Genomic DNA, 20157 nt, shown 5'->3' on the forward strand with positions numbered 1-20157 from the left:
CACACCAAGACCCAGCCTCAGACAGCAGACCACATCACACAGTTATCTGCAGCACTGCTACCAGCTGTACTAGTACTGTGACAGAGAGAGTCGACTCACTGCACTACATCATCAACGAGACTATAGCGCATGGGAGAGATGAAGAGAATTGAGATGGTTGTTGACTCACTCCCCGCACTGCAGTAGAAACCAGTTAGTCATACTCCACATCCGCTCTGGAGTGTTGGCATCGAGGACAGAGGACCTACTGTCTGTGGGAGACTGTTTGTTTGTACTGTAGGGTTGGGTGATCCATACTCTTTTACAGATATGGGGCACTGGACAAATGATCCAGCTTCCTGTGATCCAGACCCCAGTCTACAACAGAGGCCCCATGATATGGGCTCAAGTCCAGGTAGAGATGAAGGGGGGAGGGGTTTGATGGGGACGGTCGTAGGGATGTCCTGACGGGAGTCTTTATGGGCTTCACCAGCTGCCTCTCCGGGCCCAGGCTGCTGAGTGGGCATTGTTCTGGGCAGCAGTTTGGGGCCTCAGATCCAGCTCTTCATCAAAAGAAGAGAAAGAGGGCGTAGAAGGTTTGTTTAGGTAGTGCCCGACTTCTCGGTGGCACGTTTAAGAGCGTGTGGCTGACAATGGCTGGGGAGGCCTGTGCAGCCAGGCATTGTGGTGGCAGCAGTGGGCTGTCCTGGGAAAGACGCTCCCAGTGAAGGGGGAGCATGGGCTATAGGAGTGGGGTGGTTGGGGCCTCTTCTCCTCTCTGTGGAGGATTAAAGGTTGGCACCAACACTTATTTGTATGCAAATACTCTCTTTACGTTTTCTCTATCGTTTTTTCTCTGGCCCTGGCTGTCCCTATTTAGCATTGGACACTAAGCTGAGGCTCAGGCCACAGGCACAAACAGGCTGCTAGTGGAGAGGAATGAAGAGACGTTGCTCTTTTCTGTCACCTGCTTTATAGATACCCCCCATCCCCCACGTATATTTCTCCCTTTGTCTTTTATGCATGCATACACATCCATCCATCTCTCTCTCTCTCTCTCTTTCCTTGTGGTATTATACAGGTATTATACCCACCAGGAAGTGTTTATTTTTATTTAATATTGTCTAGGCAAATCAGTTAAGAACAAATTATTATTTTACAACCTACCCAGGCCAAACCCTCCCTTAACCCGGACAGCGCTGGGCCAATTGTGCACCACCCTATGGTACTCCCGATCACGTCCTGTTGTGATACAGCCCTGGATCAAACCAGGGTCTGTAGTGATGCCTCTAACACTGAGATGTAGTGCCTTAGACCGCTGTGCCACTCGGGAGCCCTTGTAAAATTAACACAGCCCACTCTCTTTTAGAACTATGGGTCTTAACAGTGGTGTTCATACCAGCTAGCCCTCTATGCTGCCTGGGCTATGTGCCTCAGTAATATCACCTGGCATAGAGGGGAAATCAGTCTACCGCTCCCACATGCTTGTCATTCCAACACTAACACAAAACAGGAGAAGGACGGAATGATCAGGAAGAAGGAGAATGGATGAGTATGCCACAGCAACAATCAGAGGAGAGGATAATACATACAAGATTGGGAGGGGCGGAGGAGAGGAGTGAGGACAAAAACTGGTTGAATCAATGTTGGTTCCACACCATTTCAAGAAAAACATTTAGTGTGATGATGTTGAATCAATGTGGAAAATAGATTGGGCTTGCAAGTCATCATCAACGTAAGGGAACTCTTTTTTTTCACACAACGTTTTACCAGAATCACAGCTGTGTATTTACAGTAAGAATGAATCAATCATTTCTCCATGAGGACCCTATGATATCTTTGCACCCTTCTCTCTCTGTTGTTTCATGAAGCAGTAAAGTTGGGTTGTGATTTTAAGGGTACATTTTTGTTGTTGTTGATTTCACGCTGAATTCACGTTAGCTGACAACTCAACCAAATGTCAATCAAAACTAAACATGGAACTGGCGTCTATGCCCAGTGGGAAGTGAATAAAAGAGGATGAGAGGAGAAGAGAAGACGAGGGATCTAAAGAGAATACTGTAGCGAAGAAAGAAAGGACCTGGGGTTGTAGCAGCAGTCCCAGCAGCAGTCCTGAGCCAGAGCGATGTGTGTGTCCTGCAGTCCCAGCAGCAGTCCTGAGCCAGAGCGATGTGTGTGTCCTGCAGTCCCAGCAGCAGTCCTGAGCCAGAGCGATGTGTGTGTCCTGCAGTCCCAGCAGCAGTCCTGAGCCAGAGCGATGTGTGTGTCCTGCAGTCCCAGCAGCAGTCCTGAGCCAGAGCGATGTGTGTGTCCTGCAGTCCCAGCAGCAGTCCTGAGCCAGAGCGATGTGTGTGTCCTGCAGTCCAGCAGCAGTCCTGAGCCAGAGCGATGTGTGTGTGCTGCAGTCCAGCAGCAGTCCTGAGCCAGAGCGATGTGTGTGTGCTGCAGTCCAGCAGCAGTCCTGAGCCAGAGCGATGTGTGTGTGCTGCAGTCCAGCAGCAGTCCTGAGCCAGAGCGATGTGTGTGTGCTGCAGTCCATCAGCAGTCCTGAGCCAGAGCGATGTGTGTGTGTCCTGCAGTCCAGCAGCAGTCCTGAGCCAGAGCGATGTATGTGTGCTGCAGTCCAGCAGCAGTCCTGAGCCAGAGCGATGTGTGTGTGCTGCAGTCCAGCAGCAGTCCTGAGCCAGAGCGATGTGTGTGTGTCCTGCAGTCCAGCAGCAGTCCTGAGCCAGAGCGATGTATGTGTGCTGCAGTCCAGCAGCAGTCCTGAGCCAGAGCGATGTGTGTGTGCTGCAGTCCAGCAGCAGTCCTGAGCCAGAGCGATGTGTGTGTGCTGCAGTCCAGCAGCAGTCCTGAGCCAGAGCGATGTGTGTGTGCTGCAGTCCAGCAGCAGTCCTGAGCCAGAGCGATGTGTGTGTGCTGCAGTCCATCAGCAGTCCTGAGCCAGAGCGATGTGTGTGTCCTGCAGTCCAGCAGCAGTCCTGAGCCAAAGCGATGTGTGTGTGCTGCAGTCCAGCAGCAGTCCTGAGCCAGAGCGATGTGTGTGTCCTGCAGTCCAGCAGCAGTCCTGAGCCAGAGCGATGTGTGTGTGCTGCAGTCCAGCAGCAGTCCTGAGCCAGGGCGATGTGTGTGTGCTGCAGTCCAGCAGCAGTCCTGAGCCAGAGCGATGTGTGTGTGCTGCAGTCCAGCAGCAGTCCTGAGCCAGAGCGATGTGTGTGTGCTGCAGTCCAGCAGCAGTCCTGAGCCAGAGCGATGTGTGTGTGCTGCAGTCCATCAGCAGTCCTGAGCCAGAGCGATGTGTGTGTGTCCTGCAGTCCAGCAGCAGTCCTGAGCCAGAGCGATGTATGTGTGCTGCAGTCCAGCAGCAGTCCTGAGCCAGAGCGATGTGTGTGTGCTGCAGTCCAGCAGCAGTCCTGAGCCAGAGCGATGTGTGTGTGCTGCAGTCCAGCAGCAGTCCTGAGCCAGAGCGATGTGTGTGTGCTGCAGTCCAGCAGCAGTCCTGAGCCAGAGCGATGTGTGTGTGCTGCAGTCCATCAGCAGTCCTGAGCCAGAGCGATGTGTGTGTCCTGCAGTCCAGCAGCAGTCCTGAGCCAGAGCGATGTGTGTGTGCTGCAGTCCAGCAGCAGTCCTGAGCCAGAGCGATGTGTGTGTCCTGCAGTCCAGCAGCAGTCCTGAGCCAGAGCGATGTGTGTGTGCTGCAGTCCAGCAGCAGTCCTGAGCCAGGGCGATGTGTGTGTGCTGCAGTCCAGCAGCAGTCCTGAGCCAGAGCGATGTGTGTGTGCTGCAGTCCAGCAGCAGTCCTGAGCCAGAGCGATGTGTGTGTACTGCAGTCCAGCAGCAGTCCTGAGCCAGAGCGATGTGTGTGTGCTGCAGTCCAGCAGCAGTCCTGAGCCAGGGCGATGTGTGTGTGCTGCAGTCCAGCAGCAGTCCTGAGCCAGAGCGATGTGTGTGTCCTGCAGTCCAGCAGCAGTCCTGAGCCAGAGCGATGTGTGTGTGCTGCAGTCCAGCAGCAGTCCTGAGCCAGAGCGATGTGTGTGTGCTGCAGTCCAGCAGCAGTCCTGAGCCAGGGCGATGTGTGTGTGCTGCAGTCCAGCAGCAGTCCTGAGCCAGAGCGATGTGTGTGTGCTGCAGTCCAGCAGCAGTCCTGAGCCAGAGCGATGTGTGTGTGCTGCAGTCCATCAGCAGTCCTGAGCCAGAGCGATGTGTGTGTCCTGCAGTCCAGCAGCAGTCCTGAGCCAGAGCGATGTGTGTGTGCTGCAGTCCAGCAGCAGTCCTGAGCCAGAGCGATGTGTGTGTCCTGCAGTCCAGCAGCAGTCCTGAGCCAGAGCGATGTGTGTGTGCTGCAGTCCAGCAGCAGTCCTGAGCCAGAGCGATGTGTTTGTGCTGCAGTCCAGCAGCAGTCCTGAGCCAGAGCGATGTGTGTGTCCTGCAGTCCAGCAGCAGTCCTGAGCCAGAGCGATGTGTGTGTACTGCAGTCCAGCAGCAGTCCTGAGCCAGGGCGATGTGTGTGTGCTGCAGTCCAGCAGCAGTCCTGAGCCAGAGCGATGTGTGTGTGCTGCAGTCCAGCAGCAGTCCTGAGCCAGAGCGATGTGTGTGTACTGCAGTCCAGCAGCAGTCCTGAGCCAGAGCGATGTGTGTGTGCTGCAGTCCAGCAGCAGTCCTGAGCCAGGGCGATGTGTGTGTGCTGCAGTCCAGCAGCAGTCCTGAGCCAGAGCGATGTGTGTGTCCTGCAGTCCAGCAGCAGTCCTGAGCCAGAGCGATGTGTGTGTGCTGCAGTCCAGCAGCAGTCCTGAGCCAGAGCGATGTGTGTGTGCTGCAGTCCAGCAGCAGTCCTGAGCCAGGGCGATGTGTGTGTGCTGCAGTCCAGCAGCAGTCCTGAGCCAGAGCGATGTGTGTGTGCTGCAGTCCAGCAGCAGTCCTGAGCCAGGGCGATGTGTGTGTGCTGCAGTCCAGCAGCAGTCCTGAGCCAGAGCGATGTGTGTGTCCTGCAGTCCAGCAGCACAGTCAGAGATCAGAGACGGGGCCTTGTGAAATGACTGCCCTGCCTCTTAAACATGTGTTTTTACAGCCAGATAAAAGAGAACTTCTCTTGAAACAACTCGTATACAACTTTCCCCTTCTCCGTTTCTACACCCACTATGTTTGAACATGTTGACGACACTGTAAACACGGTTAGAAGAGGAGAAGTGAAAGGGTTTGTTCTGGACTGAGGTCATCAGGTTAGTCCTGTGTGACCCGTCACCTCTCTGACTATCCCTGTTGAGGCCTGCTTGGCCATGTGGCCTCACAGCTGTGCTCTGAGGTGAATGACCCAGTAGTATGAATTCTGGTGTCTACTCTTCTAAAACGATGCAGTGCTATAGTAACAGTAGGGCTTGGTCGGGCTGATGAAGGTTCCTTATTGGTCATAGTATTCCTCTTTCTCCCCCTCTCCTAGTCTCTGGGAGGGACCTGCCCAATGTGTGCCTCCTCCTTTCCTCATTCCTCACTTATTTTCTCCTTTGCGCCCCAGTATCTCTACTTGCACATTCATCTTCTGCCGATCTACCATTCCAGTGTTTAATTGCTATATTGTAATTACTTCGCCACCATGGCCTATTTATTTCCTTACCTCCCTTATCTTATCTCATTTGCACATATTGTATATAGGCTTTTTCTACTGTGTTATTGACTGTATGTTTGTTTACTCCATGTGTAACTCTGTGTTGTTGTATGTGTCGAAGTGCTTTGCTTTATCTTGACCAGGTCGCAGTTGTAAATGAGAACTTGTTCTCAACTGGCCTACCTGGTTAAATAAAGGTGAAATAATAATGAATCAATCATTTCTCCATGAGGACCCTATGATATCTTTGCACCCTTATCTCTCTGTTGTTTCATGAAGCAGTAAAGTTGGGTTGTGATTTGAATTACTTTTCCTCGGCATTGAAGTCCATCTCATTTCCGTCTTGGGTGAGAATAAAGTCCTCCCTCTCCCACCATGTCAGTTTTGTGTGATTCATTCGATTTATGACAGAAGACAGTAATCACAAAACCTTTTTTAAAGCGTCAAGATCTCGTAGTCTCTCAAAACACAACTCATCTACTCTCGGCCAAAACCGCAGCGGCTGTTTTGTTGCTGAGGACATGCTTTCACCTGTTTGCCATAAATCTGTGTCATGTGGATGTTTCTCTACCAGCGTCTGTGGCCAAGATGCATTTTGGTTCTCAGAGTTAGAACAAGATGTGTAGGCCAATGCCTCAGTCGCTCATTCAATGCAGCCTTAATATTGTTATATGGGCCTGAGATACAATAGTAGTACTTTGCTCTAGTAATAGTTCAGCGGTCAGTGTTTGACGTCTCAGTGGCTTTAACCTTGAAGCACAGCTGTTCCCTACAACTCTATATGTTGGGTTATATTACTCCATGCTGGCTGGGCACGATACTCATGGAATATGCAGAGCTGATATCCAAAATGCCCTGCGGTGGACAGATTTGGTTTTAATGATTCATTGGTAACAAGATCTGTCGGTGGATCTGTCGGTTTTATCACTGTGGAACAGAAGTGATACGGCCTCAACACTGAGGATGTTGACATGCAGGCAGATAGAAAACAGCAACGGATTGTGTTACCGCCTCAGGATTGGTCAGTAATGGTGTCTGTCATCTCCCCTCTCTCCAGGCCTGCCAATCAGCACTTATGCCAAGTACTGCTATCGCAAGCTGCAGAAGGTCGCCGTCACTGGGGTCAAAAAGGTAGGAAGGTCATCCTAAAGCACTATTAAAAGGTCCAGGGAGGGGGTGTCAGACAAGGACAGAGGGGGTTGCTCCATCTCTCACTGCTGGTCTGGATGGAGGTTTCATTTACAGACTTTCTGCTGCAGTTTTATACTCTAATGATCTGAAGGGATATTGGGACTCCAACCCTCCCAGCAGACGAAGAGAAGTGGAACATTTCTATTGTTTTAATGAGTCAGTGTTGCCCCTGAGGTTAGTGTCGGCCGTGAAGCGTGGCACTGACTGAAGCATTCTGGGAGCTCTCACATATGTTAGCAATCATCGCACTGGGCCCTTAGGAGTCCTCAGCAAAATAGGCACTAATCTGTAAACCCAAACTGAGGTGGGGGGGTTACGACAACCTTTTAACCCCCCCTTCCGTCATCCGCTCTCTCCCCATCCACACTGGACACGTGGAGCTAAAGATGGGGTTCAAGTCTGAGCTCACACCCCCCAACCAACCCTCCATCAGTGCAGCAACAGTCTCCCAACCTCCACCCTGTCCTCTGCTGTGTCCCACCCTGTAATCAGCTTGCCCACAGCCAGCACACTGCAGCCTTACTGCAGCCCCAGGCCAAGCACTTTTACTGGGGGTTATATTTAACCCTCTGAGCTGCTGAGATGGAATCTGGGCTTTAAATATGGCCCGGTGTCTCCTTCTACTGTATACAAGGGAACTGACCTACAGTTCAGCTATGATTACTGTAGGGAAGTTACAGTAGTGTGAGAGACTCCAAGTGGGCCTCAAGTAGCTTACCTAGATAATGGGCTAGGGATAGCTTTCAACCAGTTCTAAACTTAATCAATAGACTTGTGGTTCTAGAGCTGTGCTTAGAGTCAGGTCCTGTCTACAGAAGACTCTAATGTATTTTTTTCCTTCTCACAGGGTCTAAGGAAGCCCACCCTGGAGGAGTTAGACCAGGGGAGGAAAGCCATTGTGACCCCCTCCCTGTTCGGCAGTGCTCTGGAGGAGATCATGGAGCGTCAGAGTGAGCGGTTCCCGGAGCGCAGGCTCCCCTGGGTGCAGGTGCAGCTGTCCCAGTACGTCCTGGCCCTGGGAGGGGCCCAGACAGAGGGAATCTTCAGGTGAGTAGTCACACCAGCACACCAGGCTGGGCTGCATACAGAAGGGGTGGAAGGATGGAGGGGGGCAATGTTGGTGGCAATGGATAAACATAGGGTACCAGAAATGGTCTCTGCAGATGAGGATCACTCTGAGGTATGGGGTAAGTGATGTTATGGGGGTAAAGAAAGACAGGCGTGGAAATACAGTTTAGCCTAGGTGGCAAACATGGGATGCAGAATAAGGGCCAGATTCAATCCGATCTCGTTTTGTCTGCTATACACGTTTTAAAGGTAATGTTCCCGCATTCGGGGAGACCACATTCACGGTAAACGCTGAATATGTCGGCTCAATCGGAAATTACCTTTAAATGTCAATCAAGGTATATCGCGGATCTTCCATGGTCCGGATTATATCTAGGCTAAAGACTGGGTCAGAGGCTTTGCTTCATCAGTAAGAAGCAGTACAGTCAGGGCTGCTCCTGTTCTGATACTCCTGTCCCAGCCCAAGGCCAGCGGCATTACGGGACCCGCCAAAAGCCTCTATCACATTACAGCATCATTGCGCAAAATGGTTCGCAGCATCATCTTGGTATGTGTGCAACATAAGTTCATCATTCACCTTCTGCTACTATTTCTGTCAAGCCGTCTACACATACAGTTGGATAAATCCAATGTATCCACCACACAGAACACTCTGCCTGCAACTGCCTCTGCAACGCAATGCTGCAATGCAAACACAGTGTTCCATTGGAAATGAATGTACTTCTGTACCAAAACGCAATGACACTGTCAGTGTGATCGAGGTGTGAGACTCCCATTGGCCGGGAGGGGAGCAAGTTAGCCTGAAATTAGAAGAGAAAGAGTCTATGTTAAATCACTTAAACAAACACAGCATCTCTTGAAGGGGTATACCACAAAGCAGGATCAATGAGTTAGTCAGCTAATTTTGATGACCAACCAGAAATAACTATTGACTTTCTGGTTCATTAAGAAAGCTAAACTTCGATATGTGTTTTTGGTTTTGTTGAGTCGATTAGCCCATTCCTATTTCAAGCTCATCTTCCTAATGTAAGAACACTTAGGCCAGTTAGTGCTAACTCATTGATCCTGCTTTGTGGTATACCCTTCAGGACCTATGGGCTTTGGTAAACAAACAAGCCATCTGGTTAACCTGGGGGCGTTAATCATTCACTGACTGAGCTGTGGAGAAGAGGAGAGGACTGCACCCTGTTCTCTCTGATTCAGACTCTCTCCTGGGTCATCCATATAGACGTCTGCAGCTCTGACGACCCCCCTCCCCGGTCTGGCTCAGACTGAGACTGGGTGGTCATCCATATAGACGTCTGCAGCTCTGACGACCCCCCTCCCCGGTCTGGCTCAGACTGAGACTGGGTGGTCATCCATATAGACGTCTGCAGCTCTGACGACCCCCCTCCCCGGTCTGGCTCAGACTGAGACTGGGTGGTCATCCATATAGACGTCTGCAGCTCTGACGACCCCCCTCCCCGGTCTGGCTCAGACTGAGACTGGGTGGTCATCCATATAGACGTCTGCAGCTCTGACGACCCCCCTCCCCGGTCTGGCTCAGACTGAGACTGGGTGGTCATCCATATAGACGTCTACAGCTCTGACGACCCCCCTCCCCGGTCTGGCTCAGACTGAGACTGGGTGGTCATCCATATAGACGTCTGCAGCTCTGACGACCCCCCTCCCCGTTCTGGCTCAGACTGAGACTGGGTGGTCATCCATATAGACGTCTGCAGCTCTGACGACCCCATTCCCCGGTCTGGCTCAGACTGAGACTGGGTGGTCATCCATATAGACATCTGCAGCTCTGACGACCCCCCTCCCCGGTCTGGCTCAGACTGAGACTGGGTGGTCATCCATATAGACGTCTGCAGCTCTGACGACCCCCCTCCCCGGTCTGGCTCAGACTGAGACTGGGTGGTCATCCATATAGACGTCTGCAGCTCTGACGACCCCCCTCCCCGGTCTGGCTCAGACTGAGACTGGGTGGTCATCCATATAGACGTCTGTAGCTCTGACGACCCCCCTCCCCGGTCTGGCTCAGACTGAGACTGGGTGGTCATCCATATAGACGTCTGCAGCTCTGACGACCCCCCTCCCCGGTCTGGCTCAGACTGAGACTGGGTGGTCATCCATATAGACGTCTGCAGCTCTGACGACCCCCCTCCCCGGTCTGGCTCAGACTGAGACTGGGTGGTCATCCATATAGACGTCTGCAGCTCTGACGACCCCCCCCCCCCGGTCTGGCTCAGACTGAGACTGGGTGGTCATCCATATAGACGTCTGCAGCTCTGACGACCCCCCTCCCCGGTCTGGCTCAGACTGAGACTGGGTGGTCATCCATATAGACGTCTGCAGCTCTGACGACCCCCCTCCCCGGTCTGGCTCAGACTGAGACTGGGTGGTCATCCATATAGACGTCTGCAGCTCTGACGACCCCCCTCCCCGGTCTGGCTCAGACTGAGACTGGGTGGTCATCCATATAGACGTCTGCAGCTCTGACGACCCCCCTCCCCGGTCTGGCTCAGACTGAGACTGGGTGGTCATCCATATAGACGTCTGCAGCTCTGACGACCCCCCTCCCCGGTCTGGCTCAGACTGAGACTGGGTGGTCATCCATATAGACGTCTGCAGCTCTGACGACCCCCCTCCCCGGTCTGGCTCAGACTGAGACTGGGTGGTCATCCATATAGACGTCTGCAGCTCTGACGACCCCCCTCCCCGGTCTGGCTCAGACTGAGACTGGGTGGTCATCCATATAGACGTCTGCAGCTCTGACGACCCCCCTCCCCGGTCTGGCTCAGACTGAGACTGGGTGGTCATCCATATAGACGTCTGCAGCTCTGACGACCCCCCTCCCCGGTCTGGCTCAGACTGAGACAAAGAGTGAAAATGCACCAGATAAAACTCTTGCCCTGTCATGCTTCAGATAACATCTAGGTAGTTTTTCCTAGCCACCGTGCTTCTACACCTGCATTGCTTGCTGTTTGGAGTTTTAGGCTGGGTTTCTGTACAGTACTTTGAGATATCAGCTGATGCAAGAAGGGCTATATAATTACATTTGATTTGATTTGATAACAGCATCCAGTAATTAAAGACATTGTTTTATGCGTGTGTAATGTAATTACAGTGGGTATAGTTTCCCCTTTCTCTCCCATTCGGTTTGTATTGGAGTACGTTTAGACGCAAGTGTTTTATCTGCACACAATCTCTGAATAAGTTCCTCTTTGTCTAAATTCTCATCACAGACTGACAGATTGTGGACTGTATATAGAACAAACAGGAGATTGATATGAACAAATGTGCACATTATTATTTTAAGCCAGTTCTCATTTTATGAGTCACATCTCCCTTTTGTCGGGTGTGTGATTTGAAAATTGACAGGAAATCTACCCTGGCAGTTTATTTTAAAAACCATGCTATGGAAGGATTGTCTTTATTTTTGTTTTCTTATTTAGCTTCAGGGTTTATTTATTTTTACTAGACATGGGTCCCTGTGTCAGGGATATGACTGATGTTGTCCTTGTGGCTCTGTGATTTTGCTTAGGTTTTTCTTCTTGGCACAATCAGTTCCCCTGTAATAGATACCTCCGGACGTGTAGCACTGCTATGTCCATGTCTGCGGATATGAAATTACTTTCATACTAATTATATATAAATGGTATTGCATAACCATGTCCACCTGGGTTCACATATCCCCCATGTGTGGACTAGACCTTGGCAACATGCTAAAGTCATGCTGTGGTTGTCCCTGGGCTGCTTAACGGGGTTGCTGCACCACCTAGTGGGGCTATGTCACAATCCAAGAACAATGTCAATACTCTCATACAAGTATTCAGTCATATTGAAATATGAGATAAAGCTATTACTTCCTAGTCTCTAGCACCTGTTATACTTATATCTGCTGTGTGTCTCTTCCCTCAGGGTGCCTGGAGATATTGATGAGGTGAATGCACTGAAGCTGCAGGTGGATCAGTGGAATATTCCAGAAAACCTTGGCGACCCCAACGTCCCAGGTAAGAAAAAAATCCCTGTCATTCAGGCTCTATTTCTCCTCTTGGCTGATGTCTTTCTTGAAATGAGCAACTATCTATTGCCTCTTTTCAAATGTGTGTTGTAAAGGCTGGAAACACTACTGTATATCGTGCAGGCTGCACACCATTGTGTATTGAAGGGAGTGTTTCTCTCTCCTCTAGCGTCTCTGTTGAAGCTGTGGTACAGGGAGCTGGAGGAGCCAGTCATCCCTCAGAGCTTCTATAAGCAGTGCATCAGTAACTATGAGGATCCAGAGGCAGCGATCAGTGTGGTGCAGTCTCTGCCTGAGTTAAGCAGGCTGGTGCTCTGCTACTTTATACACTTCTTACAGGTAACCCTCCTACATATAGGCCTCTCGTCTCCCCTCGCTATAGCTCTCTCTCTTTAGAGGTTTATGTATGTTTTGCAGTTATAACTACATAATAACTGTAGGTTTTAATATAAACACAATTAACAAACACCACATAAATGTCTCTGAGCTTCACTTTTGCCCTAAACTCACTCCCTCGCTCTCCTGCAGGTGTTTGCCCAGCCCGTCAATGTGAGTAAGACCAAGATGGACGTGAACAACCTGGCCATGGTGATGGCTCCCAACTGTCTCCGCTGCCAGTCGGATGACCCGCGCATCATCTTTGAGAACACACGGAAAGAGATGTCCTTCTTACGCATGCTCATTGTTCACCTGGACACCAGCTTTGTCAAGGGCATCATCTGAGGAGGCCTCCTCTAGACCGCTCACACCACTCTCTACTGCCACCTCACCCACAACAAGCCCGCTGTTCCTTCACACATGTCACATCTCAACCTTCTCTCTGGTTCACTAACACCACATTCTGAGGACTACAGACAGTGGACTGCCCGGAAAGTGACTGGAAATCAAGACAGATTTCCTGCTCTGAATCATCTCGTTTGAGACTTTGGGACAAGCTCACATGTGATGGTAATGGGAGACTGTTCATCAGTTTTAAAGCACACTGCAGGACATACTGTACATACTATATGTATCTCCCCATGTTTCTGCTCCAAACACTGGACCGTGCTGGCGTGAGATTCAGCATATGAAGAGCAGTCACAATAGGAGACTGTGATGCACATTAAGCCAGAGTGCAGGGAGAAATCAAGACAAATCTCATTTGTAAATATGGGTTTTTAAAGGATGACTTCCTGATTTGAGTGCCACATACATATCTGACGCTATGGTCATGAATTATGTCTCGTCATGTGTTCTGAAATAACAAAATGAGGGGAAACCCACTCTGTATTATCACCATTCTCTTTCCTTTATTGTAATAGTGTATTCAAGCAATGTTTTCCTTCTCATTCTAAGTTAATTTGGAATGCTTTTTTGACTAATTTAATATGAATTCTGTCTGGGTTGACAGAGCTGCAGGATGAGTTGACAAAAAAGGTTTATGCTACTCCTGACCTCTCCACTGGCCTCAGAGACAGGTTCACTCTCGAGGTAAAAAACAACAAATTTATTTCTGAATTAAAGTTTCTCTAGCAGGAAAAATTATTCCCAATCTGTAAGGCATAGATGTGTGTACATGTGTTAGAGATAGTCTTGGACTAAAACCATTAGGAGCATTTCTTGTAGCACTTTCAGCTGTTTTACTCCAGACACTTACAATGGGCTTATTTCCCATCCGTTCAGAGAAACACAATTATACCTTTTTAAAAAAGCAAATTTGAGCTATTAGCAGGTCAGGGGAAAAGAATGCAGGAGAAAATGAGAGCGCTGTCGCTGCCTGTAGCTAAAGCCTCACCCACGCCAACAGTTGTGAATTTACAGTGCGAGCCATTGGGAGGGGCCATCTGGCAGTGGTTTGAGGGTCTGAGGTACATTAGTGCCATAGACTGGGAGGAAAACCATTAAGACAAAACACAAGCTGATTTACTATTTTTAGACAGTGTTGCCTAACAAGGACTTTCCTATTCCTCTAAATCTCGTGCCTCATGAGGGGAAGAGGGTTTAAAATCCATATTTCAGCTGTCTTAACGGCCACGCTGTCGCTGTTATATTTAGCAGTGTTGTCAGGGTTTTGGTTTTAGCACCCCACATGTTTTCTCTGTGTCTACCTCATCTTAGTGATGGGCTCTGTGCTGCAAGGCTGTCCGTGTTTGCGGGTGTGTGTTTGTGTGCACGTGTATGTACGTTTTTGCACATCAGTGTGGGTGTTTGTGTATCGACTGTACATGTGTGTGTGTGTGTGTGTGTGTGTGTGTGTGTGTGTGTGTGTGTGTGTGTGTGTGTGTGTGTGTGTGTGTGTGTGTGTGTGTGTGTGGTATCAGAGATAGAGAAGCTTGTGTTCATACAGGACACTCTCCCTAATTCCTGGAAGCTGGAGCCCCTAAATTAGAGGGTGTGTTTAGCCAGAATAATGTATCTGGAGGCTTGATGGTTGTTAACCCCTTTTCTGCAGTCACAGCTTTTACAGCGGCCGTGACTCTGTGCCTCCATTTCTGCTTTACTATTCATCTTTTGAAAACCTAAACCCCCAGGGTTGAGTACTCCATAGCCACATTGGAGGATATACCCAGCTTTCCATCACCTCCAGCCAGCAGGGGCAGTGCTGAGGTGGGCAGGGTGCACAGTGCTGGTATTTCTGGGAGTGCATCAGGGATATACAGTTGAAGTTCACATACACTTAGGTTGGAGTCATTAAAACTCATTTTTCAACCACTCCACACATTTTTTGTTAACAAACTATAGTTTTGGCAAGTCGGTTAGGACATCTACTGTGTGCATGACACAAGTCATTTTTCCAACAATTGTTTACAGACAGATTATTTCACTTATAATTGACTGTGTCACAATTCCAGTGGGTCAGAAGTTTACATACACTAAGTTGACTGTGCCTTTAAACAGCTTGGAAAATTCCTGAAAATTATGTCATGGCTTTAGAAGCATCTGATAGGCTAATTGACATCATTTGATTCAACTGGAGGTGTACCTGTGGATGTATTTCAAGGCCTACCTTCAAACTCAGTGCCTCTTTGCTTGACATCATGGGAAAATCAAAAGCCCTTAGAAAAAAAATTGTGGACCTCCACAAGTCTGGTTCATCCTTGAGAGCAATTTCCAAATGCCTGAAGGTACCACATTCATCTGTACAAACAATAATATTCAAGTATTAACACCAACACCGTCATACCGCTCAGGAAGGTGGCTCGTTCGGTCTTCTAGAGATGAACGTACTTTGGTGCGAAAAGTGCCAATCAATTCCAGAACAACAGCAAAGGACCTTGTGAAGATGCTGGAGGAAACCGGTACAAAAGTATCTATATCCACAGTAAAAACAAGTCCTATATCGACATAACCTGAAAGGCAGCTCAGCAAGGAAGAAGCCACTGCTCCAAAACCACTATAAAAATAGCCAGACTACGGTTTGCAACTGCACATGGGGAAAATATTGTACTTTTTGTCGAAAGGTCCTCGGGTCTGATTAGACAAAAATAGATCTGTTTAGCCATAATGACCATTGTTATGTTTGGAGGAAAAAGGGGGAGGCTTGCGAGCTGAAGAACACCATCCCAACTGTGAAGTACGGGGGTGGCAGCATCATGTTGTAGGGGTGCTTTGCTGCTGGAGGGACTGGTGCACTTCACAAAATAGATGGCATCATGAGGGAGAAAAGGATATATTGAAGCAACATCTCAAGACATCAGTCAGGAAGTTAAATATTGGTCGTAAATGGGTCTTCCAAATGGACAATGACCCCAAGCATACTTCCAAAGTTGAAGCAAAATGGCTTAAGAACAACAAAGTCAAGGTATTGGAGTGGCCATCACAAAGCCCTGACCTCAAACATAGAGAGAATTTGTGGGCAGAACTGAAAAAGTGTGTGTGAGCAAGGAGGCCTAGAAACCTGACTCAGTTACACCAGCTCTGTCAGGAGGACTGGGCCAAAATTCACCCAACTTATTATGGGAAGCTTGTGGAAGGCTACCCGAAACGTTTGACCCAAGTTAAACAGTTTAAAGGCAATGCTACCAAATACTAATTGAGTGTATGTAAACTTCTGACCCACTTGGAATGTGATGGAAGAAATAAAGCTAAAATAAATAATTCTCTCTACTATTATTCGGACATTTCACATTCTTAAAATAAAGTGGTGATCCTAACTGACGTAAAACAGGAAATGTCAGGAATTGTGAAAAGCTGAGTTTAAATGTATTTGGCTAAGGTGTATGTAAACTTCCGACTTCAATTGTATGCTGAGCATGCAGAACAAGGAGGAAGATGTCATGGACAGAGCCCATACTCTTAAGCACTGAACTCCCAAAGCTCTGGTTTAACTCGTCTCCATCCTATGCTCTTCTGTGGATGACGGCTGTACATATTCAGTTTGATATGTGAATAGCAGTATGGTCTTTGGTCACTGATTGTTCAAACCAATTAGTTATAACGTGATTCAACCATATTGTTAAAAAATATCAACCTAATGTTCCATTCTACAGTAATGTCATTATTCTCTTCATTTGACTTAAATGCTCGTGGTGCAACTCATCAGTGTAATTTCTCAATTTGATAAATAGCCTAACCTTTGACACAATCTTTTTTCGTCCTTGGAATGAGTGTTGCTAGTGGTTGTTGAGATGATAGAATAACTTAGGTGTGTGATGTTTACACTGTGTGTGGTTACAGTTACAACATGTTTGTGCACCTCATCCATTGCACTTCTATCTCTAATCCCCTGTCCTCACATGATGGATGCTCTATTGACTATTGTTGTAAATATGCTTGCAGGTCTTTGGGGTATGCTGTTTGAAAAACAATAAAAACAGCAATGGCGATTGTGATTTTGCAGATGCATTTATTTCATGAAATGATTGAAAAAAATCTAATGGACAGTAAAGAAATGTGTTGATTTTGCATGGATATGAGTATTTGACTCTTAACCTTTGTCTCCCATTGACATCAATATGCATTTCACAGTTCAAGTTTTTTGTGACGAACAGAAACATTGAGTAGATGGCTAGAAGGCCAGCGCTTACGCAGGATTTGGTTCTGGGTGCAATTAAATCTATGTGCTATGGTAGAATTATGTCTTTCACTGCATCCAACACACCCGGACCCTGACACATCTGAACGTATGTGGTCCATAAGCAATAAACGTTAACACAACCCCAACAGCAGCCATGGTATATCCGTGTTAAAGCACACATACAAACCTCTGGACAGTTGTATGCAGGAGGCCACGTAAGTATGATAAGCAGACCTGCAATTTAGGCTCAGCTGTATTTTCTAAGTGTAGGTGTTTATGTATAGGACACAATTGTTGCAGGGCCACATCACCCTCAATAAAGGGAGAGAAAGTGGATGGGTGTTCTTGAGCTTTTCTCCTGTAGGTTCTCCGTGAGGTGAGCCAGTGTGGCCCTGTCACATTCCAGGTAGTGTGGGGGCCTTGGATTTTGGTGTGTGAAACAGGAGTTACTTTGACTGTTGGTGTCTCTGTCTCTGTCTCATCAGCTGTTCTTGTCCCTTGTTTGTTGCAACCTGCAAGCACAGCATACGCATGTACAACTCCTCAAGGATACAGCTCAAATTATCTACAGGTTTTCTGTAAAGTCTTTGAAAACATTCATGAATTCTGCATAATGCCCATTTCATTTGCTAGCTAGCACAGTGACTAAAACACAATCAAAGGAAAATACAAAAGCACAAGTTTGAAGTGGCTTTTAATACACTATGTTGAGAAGTGGCTGGAAATAACATCTAAAATAACACACTTATGATCAGTGGTTAAATTGGGATTTGGGAGGTGGAGGGTGATATAATTTACTAGCCTAAGTAATATGACACTGACAAAAGCACATATTACAGCATACAACAGGTCACGGAAGTGAATGAAAATAAAATGATGCTGACATCTAAAATGTCATTTCCCCCTCCAGAAATGAGCCCAATAACATGTAGGTCCATATTATCAGGAAGGTGTCCTATTTAGCAATAATCATTATCACCTGATGTTGCCCACCTAGTGAATAGTGGCTAGAAATAAATGTTTTCCATCTGCGTTTATCCCAAACCCTTAAACATTAGACTCTCTTGTTGCTAGTTAGAAACATATTGATGATTGAATGTCCCCCCCAAAAAAACATTCCACTGGCACTCAGCCAACCAAGGATCATGTACTGTGAATATAATGTAGGCCTACCAGTTACACCTGACCCTTGTTACATTTATCTGCGGTCTTCCATGTGTATTCATGCCACTGGTGACCACTAAAGCACATACAGTGCCTTCGGAAAGTATTCAGACCCCTTGACTTTTTCCACATTTTGTTATGTTACAGCCTTATTCTAAAATGGATTACATTTTTAAAAATCTGGAGCAATCGACAAAGCGAAAACAGGTTTTTAGACATTTTTGCACATTAAAAATACAAAACAGAAATACCTTATCTAAGTATTCAGACCCTTTGCTATGAGACTCAAAATGGAGCTCAGGTGCATCCTGTTTCCATTGATCATCCTTGAGATGTTTCTACAACTTCATTGCAGTCCACCTGTGGTAAATTCAATTGAATGGACATGATTTGGAAAGTCACACCTGTCTTTATAAGGTCCCACAGTTGACAGTGCATGTCAGAGCAAAAAACAAGCCATGAGGTCGAAGGAATTGTCTGTAGAGCTCCGAGACAGGATTGTGTCGAGGCACAGATCTGGGGCAGGGTGCCAAAAAATGTCTGCATCGTTGAAGGTCCTCAAGAACACAGTGACCTACATCATTCTAAATGGAAGAAGTTTGGAAAAACCAAGACTCTTCCTAGAGCTGGATGCCAAGACAAACTGAGCAATCGGGGGAGAAAGGCCTTGGTCAGGGAGGTGACCAAGAACCTGATGGTCACTCTGACAGAGCTCCAGAGATCCTCTGTGGAGATGGGAGAACCTTGCAGAAGGACAACCATCTCTGCAGCACTCTACCAATCAGGTCTTTCTGGTAGAGTGTACCGACGGAAGCCTCTCCTCAGTAAAATGCACATGACAGCCCGCCCGGAGTTTGCCGAAAGGCATCTAAAGACTCTCAGACCATGAGAAACAAGATTCTCTGGTCTGTTAAAAACAAGACTGAACTCTTTGGCCTGAATGCCAAGCAATCATGCCTGGAGGAAACCTGGCACCATCCCTATGGTGAAGTATGGTGGTGGAAGCATCATGCTGTGGGGTTGTTTTTCAGCAGCAGGGACTGGGAGACTAGTCAGGATGGAGGAAAAGATGAATGGAGCAACATACAGAGAGATCCTTGATGCCTGCTTCAGAACATCAAGGACCTCAGACTGGGGTGAAGGTTCCCCTTCCAACAGGACAATGACCCTAAGGAACACAGCCAAGACAACGCAGGAGTGGCTTTGGAACAAGTCTCTGAATGCCCTTGAGTGGCCCATTCAGAGCCAACATCTCTGGAGAGACCTGAAAATAGCTGTGCAGCAACACTCCCCATCCAACCTGACAGAGCTTGAGAGGATCTGCAGAGAAGAATGGGAGAAATACAGGTGTGCCAAGCTTGTAGCGTCGTACCCAAGAAGGCTCGAGGCTGTAAAAGCACATCAGTGTGGGTGTTTGTGTATCGACTGTACATGTGTGTGTGTGTGTGTGTGTGTGTGTGTGTGTGTGTGTGTGTGTGTGTGTGTGTGTGTGTGTGTGTGTGTGTGTGTGTGTGTTTGTGTGTGTGGTATCAGAGATAGAGAAGCTTGTGTTCATACAGGACACTCTCCCTAATTCCTGGAAGCTGGAGCCCCTAAATTAGAGGGTGTGTTTAGCCAGAATAATGTATCTGGAGGCTTGATGGTTGTTAACCCCTTTTCTGCAGTCACAGCTTTTACAGCGGCCGTGACTCTGTGCCTCCATTTCTGCTTTACTATTCATCTTTTGAAAACCTTAACCCCCAGGGTTGAGTACTCCATAGCCACATTGGAGGATATACCCAGCTTTCCATCACCTCCAGCCAGCAGGGGCAGTGCTGAGGTGGGCAGGGTGCACAGTGCTGGTATTTCTGGGAGTGCATCAGGGATATACAGTTGAAGTTCACATACACTTAGGTTGGAGTCATTAAAACTCATTTTTCAACCACTCCACACATTTCTTGTTAACAAACTATAGTTTTGGCAAGTCGGTTAGGACATCTACTGTGTGCATGACACAAGTCATTTTTCCAACAATTGTTTACAGACAGATTATTTCACTTATAATTGACTGTGTCACAATTCCAGTGGGTCAGAAGTTTACATACACTAAGTTGACTGTGCCTTTAAACAGCTTGGAAAATTCCTGAAAATTATGTCATGGCTTTA

At 48.0% G+C, this 20157-nt stretch overlaps 1 protein-coding gene across 3 annotated transcripts in view; it reads left to right on the forward strand.

Annotated features, from left to right (window-relative positions):
• The window catches only part of arhgap46b (Rho GTPase activating protein 46b), a 93709-nt gene extending 79128 nt beyond the window's left edge, over window positions 1-14581 (forward strand). For all 3 annotated transcript variants that reach the window (XM_020506344.2, XM_031794194.1, XM_020506345.2), the window contains 5 exons: window positions 6639-6712; window positions 7620-7819; window positions 11750-11841; window positions 12022-12191; window positions 12381-14581. In XM_020506344.2, the coding sequence (XP_020361933.1) occupies window positions 6639-6712; window positions 7620-7819; window positions 11750-11841; window positions 12022-12191; window positions 12381-12575 (731 nt within the window). In that variant the 3' untranslated portion in view covers window positions 12576-14581. The remainder of the gene's footprint in view (window positions 1-6638; window positions 6713-7619; window positions 7820-11749; window positions 11842-12021; window positions 12192-12380) is intronic.
• Window positions 14582-20157: the final 5576 nt, after the last annotated feature.

This window comes from Oncorhynchus kisutch, linkage group LG17 (genome assembly GCF_002021735.2).
Source record: "Oncorhynchus kisutch isolate 150728-3 linkage group LG17, Okis_V2, whole genome shotgun sequence".
Lineage (NCBI taxonomy): Eukaryota > Metazoa > Chordata > Actinopteri > Salmoniformes > Salmonidae > Oncorhynchus > Oncorhynchus kisutch.